The 6559-nt window shown below is 41.1% G+C and overlaps 1 protein-coding gene across 1 annotated transcript in view; it reads left to right on the top strand.

Annotated features, from left to right (window-relative positions):
* The first annotated feature begins 82 nt into the window (after positions 1-82).
* Positions 83-6559, top strand: part of LOC104522674 (cyclin-J-like protein) — a 22801-nt gene continuing 16324 nt past the window's right edge. Inside the window, exons 1-2 of the mRNA XM_029084288.1 lie at positions 83-145; positions 515-610. Of these exons, the coding sequence (XP_028940121.1) occupies positions 83-145; positions 515-610 (159 nt within the window). The remainder of the gene's footprint in view (positions 146-514; positions 611-6559) is intronic.

The raw sequence follows: 6559 nt of genomic DNA, 5'->3' as shown, positions 1-6559 counted from the left end.
GGTTGCCGGTGCTGCGGGGCTTCGGGCGACTTGTCCGGTTTGTTCTTCTTCCCAGACCTTTGTCTGGATGGCAGGAAAAAGGATGGAGGAGCTGTGCTGGCAATGGGATCTGGCAGCAGACATCCACCTGACCTTGCGGACGAAGGTTGGGTCCACTTTGTTCCTTTCCCTCCTCCCTCTCGCTCTCCGCCCCGGGTACCGGCCGGCGGGGGACGGGCTGTTGAACTGCCCGGGCTGAGGCTGAGTGCTGGAAAACTCTTCTTCAGCAAGTCTCCAAGGAGCAGTTTGCACAGAGCTCTTCCCTGTGCTCTGCTTTTTGATCGAGTCTTGTTCAAAGCCAGACCTGTGAAACTGCTACCTAAAAATACCTGCCTGCGGCTTCTCGGTAGCTTTAACGGAGCCGGGGTGTTGATGAGTCACTGCATTAAATGCTAAAAGAGGATGCTGGTGTTAAACTGCAAAAAATCAGCATATCTTAGGATCTGGAGAAACAGCTTTGCTGCTTTTGTGACAGATAAACATTGAAGTTGGAGTCCAGTTCGATCCTGTTCCCGGGCAGAGTGTGGAGCTGAAAGATGCACAGACCGGGCGTGTAACGGCTTTGCTAGAAGTCAGTGTAGCGTTTGCGCGGGGGTCAGAAACCAGGAGCATGTCCTGCGATAAGCAAACTAGTCCGGTCGCTGTTGGATGAACTGGCAGGGTTCGGATGTACGGAGGGCAGGTAGAACTAAGGCTGTTCGTTGACTTTTCACATTTCCTTAGGTACAGTCCCAACTTTGGAGAAGCTCTAAATGTGGTTACCTGGGTAACACGAGAGACAACCCTGAGCAAATATTGACTCCCTGCACTTGACACGGCTTTTAAGTTACTAGAATTATGTCTAGCAAAGTTAACACTTTGCACATTCTGTTCCCTTTGTTTTCTTTACAGGCATTTAGCAATAAACTATGTCAGGTGATTTAGTTGTTACCAGGTCTCAGCGAGGGGCTGGTTTGTTCTCATCTCCTCCAGCTGAGAGGTCTTCCTGGCACTACAGCCCGGGAGGAGTAAGTGAGAGAATCAGACAGGGCATTAAAAGATTGGGGAAAAGCTTGATTTTTTTAAAAAAAACCCTTTTTTTTCTTTTTAGTGTATCCACTATATTTTAATCAACTATTTCATTCTTCAGCCTGCTTTCTGGATTCATCTGGTTACTTGATTGCTTAAGCTTCTCTGGATATATGGATACTAACCCAGGCCAGCTCAAATGACAAGAATTCTTTAAATTTAAAGAACCTGCAAAGAGAGAGGAAGGGTCCCTGGGGTGCTTTTCTTTTTCTGCTCTGAGGAAGGTCTATGACTCTTTCTGCTTGGGCAATTTTTATATTCATTCTGCCTACCTTGTAAGGATGATTTTCCTTTTTGAAGGAAATACCGTACAAGAATCCAGAATGCCAGGTCTATCAAGGAAAAATAATCACATCCCCTAAGACTTTTTCTGGTTCACTTTCTGTGACTTTTTTTTTTCCAAGTAATTCTGCAGAAACAACTTTCAAGTGTATTGCTCATTTACTTTTTTGATGTCTAAGTTTACTGTAGGATGTTGTGGAACTCCTCAAGAGGATCCTGCAGCAAAGTTTGGGAAGCTAAGTAGTTTTGAGGTACTGAAGTCAGTTTTGTGAGCATAGACAGTTTTAGGGATGCCTATGGCAATGGCATAGGAAAAAATAAGCCTCAGAAGTGGCATCCCCACTATAGTGTGCTAGTGCATTATTAGTGTGTTAGCATGTTAACACTGCAGTACAGAAAATTCAAGCAATGCTACCCTCAAGCCTAAATGACCTAATTTTAAGGTAGTTGCTGAGGAGTCCTAGTCTGGAACAGTGTGTGTCTTTGGTCATAGGTGAGAATAAACAGGTCTTAGTTTTAGCATGTGAATCTGTCAGGAAAAGATGCTTGTCAAGGAGGTTGAAATGCATGTTGCAGGCTAAGGTGAGGAATAAAATATCCCATTTAAATAACAACTCTTTTTCCTAAAAGAACTGAATCATCATTAGAAACACTTTTTTCCAAAATAATGTAGAAATACAAATATAGGAGATGTATGCCTAGTATGAAACAACACAGGCTTTCTGTTAACAACTGCAAAAAATGTTATGGCATCCCTCCCATCCCCCCAGTTGGATTTGGGAGTTCTTAATCTCGCTGAAAGCTGGTGTCCTTTGTGACAGATGTTGTGTGCTGTATCTGATGGATATGTTCTGCATGAGAGCAGGTACTGAATGTGTGTGGTATACCTGGCTTCTTAATTCAGAGAGGCTGAAAGATGCTGTGAAGCTTTGGCTTCCCAAAGGCTGTAGCTAAATGCAGAGGAAATTAATAGCCCCTGAATTGTCTGACTAGTAAAATATCTCTGCTGTGATTATTGGTATGTAGTGTTCAGCTTAGCGGGACTGTATTGTGTTAGTTACTGAGCGTGCTGACCTAGTGGAGCAAAACGTTTAAATTCCAAAAGTGCTAAACACATCCTTAGGCTTTAAATGAGAGGTTAAAGTATTCCCCTGGATTGGGCTAAGACATTAAACCTGTTGCAAGACTGAGCCAGGAAGAAAAATAAAAACTGGAGCCTACTGTGTATGTTTGTACCATACACTAAGCCAAGAAATGTGCTGTGTATGTGCTGATATTTTCTGATGATTCAGCTACTTCTGTAATGGCCTTATGTTAGTGATAATACAAAGGTACTTGTGCCAGGCAGCTGACTTCGTGTCAAAAATCAGAGACCTCTCTCAATGGAAGTGGAACTACTACAAGATCTGTGCAAAACCCTTCTGTCTGCCTCAGTAGCCCTGACAACTCCACAAGTGTGGAAAGCTGAGTAACAAGTCAGTGTTGGGGGTTTTTCTTGTTTGTTAAAGCTGAGGAAATACTTTGCTTTAGAAGGCAGTCTGAGTGTCCCAGAAATAAGTGATGTCTGTTTGCTATTCCTCCCCCATTTTTGTGCTTATGTTGGGCTGTTTCCTTCCTTCCAGGATATGTTATTTTCCTGCAATTAATGAGAATTACTAGATCTGCCCGTGTTTCCCTTCTTATTTATCTCATGCATAGCTTCTGAGAGCAGGGCCAAATTTTACAGGACTTGTTGTTTGTGAGTTTAAAAGGTTAATAATTGTAACCTGATCTTTTTAAAGGCTGTCCAAATTACAGTCTGCAGTTCCTTTCAGACAGGTGAGGAGAGTTGGTCTTTCTGCTGAAAGCAAATAGACCTTTGCTGTTAAGTACTAAAAATGTCTGAGTGATTTCCTCTAGGTGAAAGCCAGACACCTGTCTCTGACCTCCTTTTGGAGTTTAAAGATCTTAATGAGGAAATGCTGTTTACTGCTAGGATGTGTTTTATCTATTTTGACATGCAATGCTTCCCTCAGCTTCATCCATGGTGTGAGCTTGGATTGCAGTCTCTGAAGCAGGGGTGTAATCCATACAGGGTTTGTTGTGAAGGGCCCATTTCTTCACTGGCCTCTGAGTACTGTCACCAAAAATGCATTTCTTACGGTTTTAAATCATCCTGTTAGACGTAGTGCAGGATGTGGTTATTAATTCTGTTCAGTAAAAACACAATCCATTCCTCTTTTCCCTAATCCCAGCAGATGTCCCTGGTTTATTTGACCTGTTGATAGCAGGAAGGTCTTGATGTAACAGGTACTGTTTTATCTTTTACCCTGTAAGTCCACTCTTGTTTTAAAAAATATGTCATTCCTTCAATTCTTAATTGAATGGTAAGTTTGATATGTTCAGATCTGCCTGGCACAGCCTGAAATTCATATTGGTGCAGACTAGACAGCTACACACACTCTGAACAGTGGGAAGGTGTTAGGGCGTTGTGGAGGTGGTGCTTCTGGTTTTGGTTTTTGAAACAAAATCTAGATGAGAACTGCAGGGGTCCCAGATATCTGCAGACATGCAAAAGGTTTTGGACTCTTTTCCATTTCGTTTAATAGAGAGGATAAAACATTAACCTGTCATTCGGATACGCCTTTCCAGTTTGAATTGGCTGTAAAAGAAAGTAGGTGTAACAGGCATTGAGGTGTATGAATACCAGATTTTTTTATCGAAGACTGGAGGCCCAGTGACAAAAGCATAATCTGTTCGCTTAACACAAAAAAAACCTCTTAGCTTTTGAAAATCAGTAACAATAGCATTACTGGTTGCTGGCTGTAATTTGCTTATGTTATAGATGGGAGTGCATGAAGCTGAAAGAAACAGGTGTCCTAATAAAGTACCTAGTTATTCATGATTTCTCTTCTTTTCTCCTTAAAGTTGGAATTTCAATTTTCACACTCCTTTCTCTGATCCTTCTCAGATTAGCTGCTGAACTGCTGAATACTTTGAAGTGTGTAAGAAGGATGTAATTAAATGATTGATAAAATAACAGAGTGGAACATGTGAAGTGATGGATTTCAAGCACAATACTAGCTCAACTATCCTGCAAATTTTGAATGCCTGGGACTGTTGAGGATGCTGAAAGGTGGTGTGGATTCAAGCACAAAAAGCTTTTACATACAGTTTAAATCCTGTCTTGGTCTGTCACAGGTTTTTTGTATGACATCTCAGTAGCATGCCTGAAGCTCCATTTAAGTGTCTACACAAAGCTTGGATCTCAAGGGGTGGAGTCTGTGCTTATCTATAAATATTTTGAAAGACAGAGGTTGGTGGTAGGGGAGATGCATGAATGTCATCTGAAGATGGCCTTTTATCTAGGTAAAGGAGGGAAAACTATTGAAGATGTTACTGTTCTTTGAAAGAGCATGTGAAACAACCCAGTGTAAGCCAGTCACCAAGTAGGTTGGAACTTGAGGTTCTGTTTTACGTGGCTGGAGTTCTGGTCCTTTGTGGGAGATGTGTATGAACTTGCTGCTACTTTTAGGTGTGCAGGAACAGTGGTAACACAGAAGAAAAACTTAATTTATGGTGTTTCATTCACACGTCAGTGGAACGTATCATAAATCAGTAGGAGTAGCTGCTGGCAGCACTGATCTAGGCAGTTTAACAAGTGTGTTTAAGCTGTTGCTCTGTCCACATGATTGGTCACTGTTGAATGAGGGGAAAAATAAAGCATATATTGCCCATGTTCCCGTCCTTATTAGAAAATATCTGGATCTTAAATTTTCACTGGAAATAATGAGAGGAACTGTCTGACATAGTTTTTGAAACATGGTTCTGTCAGGTTTGTCTCTTTAAGATACTGAATCCAGACACTGTGCAAGACTGGCACTTCTCCAAGGGCCTGATTAAGACTTGTCTAAAGGAACTGAAGGTTGATTAAATAATAGGAGACACTGTAACTTTCATGACTCTGAGATATGGTTACAGCAGGGCTGAAAAGAGGAGTAATAAATCAAGCAGTGAATCCTAGACTGTCACTTACTGCTGTATCTTCTAACAGTTATAATCGTTGGTCTCTGTGTTACAAGACAGCATGGCTTGTGCTTGCACAGATGAAGCCAGTGTGGCTGTGTTGGAGACTTTCACCACGCGTTTCTGCTCTGTAAGGAAACGCATCCTGCTGACCATACCCTAATAGCACTGTCCTGCCAGTTATCTTTGACCTTCCCTTTGAATTTGTGTGGCAAATTTGAGGATTAGTAAAAGCCAAATGCATCAGCTGTACTCTACTATCAAACTGTTCACACAGTTCACTCTTAACCTTTCTGACCTATTAATTAAACAGTATAGAAATACTTACCACCAACTTTCATAATGGGTGGTTTTGTTACTGGAAGGCATAGTGCTGTGGTCTGTGCAGAGGCAGAAGCATTGTTTCTGTGGGGGAGAGAGAATAGCATGACACTAGTAGCAGAATTAAATTGGTACCATGCTACCTAGTCTACTGCAAAGAAGCATGCAGAGTGCTGTGAATTTTCAAGCTTCTATGCAAAAGTATAGTCTAAATTTTGGTTTTGTGTGTCATCTTCTTTCCTGCATAAATAATGTGTTACAGAGGAGTTAGCTTATAGTGGTTTCTCATATACAGTGCAATATTTGTATCTAAGGGATCCATTGGGCACCTTTCTTGCACAGCTGGAAGACTGTTTGGTTAGAACACAAAACAGGAAAAAGTTTGTCTCTTTCAAAGAACAACTGCTAATAGCAGCTATAGAAGCTATAGATAAGCTTTCCCTTTTTCTTCTACAGGCATTTTTTTCCTGTTCTAATGACAACAACTTTACAGTATCTATTATTCTTACAACAGGAATTCTTAAGAATCTGGTACAGGTCACATACATGCTATTTTTCCAGAACATGCAACATGCAGAGAGCTAAATGACTACCAAAGTTACCATGGTTTTCACTGGTTTTCTTTTTTAGATAAGCTTTCCCTTTTTCTTCTACAGGCATTTTTTTCCTGTTCTAATGACAACAACTTTACAGTATCTATTATTCTTACAACAGGAATTCTTAAGAATCTGGTACAGGTCACATACATGCTATTTTTCCAGAACATGCAACATGCAGAGAGCTAAATGACTACCAAAGTTACCATGGTTTTCACTGGTTTTCTTTTTCTCTGTGGTTTTTTTTT

The sequence above is a fragment of the Antrostomus carolinensis genome, unplaced genomic scaffold (assembly GCF_000700745.2).
Source record: "Antrostomus carolinensis isolate BGI_N321 unplaced genomic scaffold, ASM70074v2 scaffold22263, whole genome shotgun sequence".
NCBI classification, from domain to species: Eukaryota; Metazoa; Chordata; class Aves; order Caprimulgiformes; family Caprimulgidae; genus Antrostomus; species Antrostomus carolinensis.
Note: the sequence above shows the minus strand (reverse complement) of the source record. Positions and strands in the feature narration are given on the sequence as shown.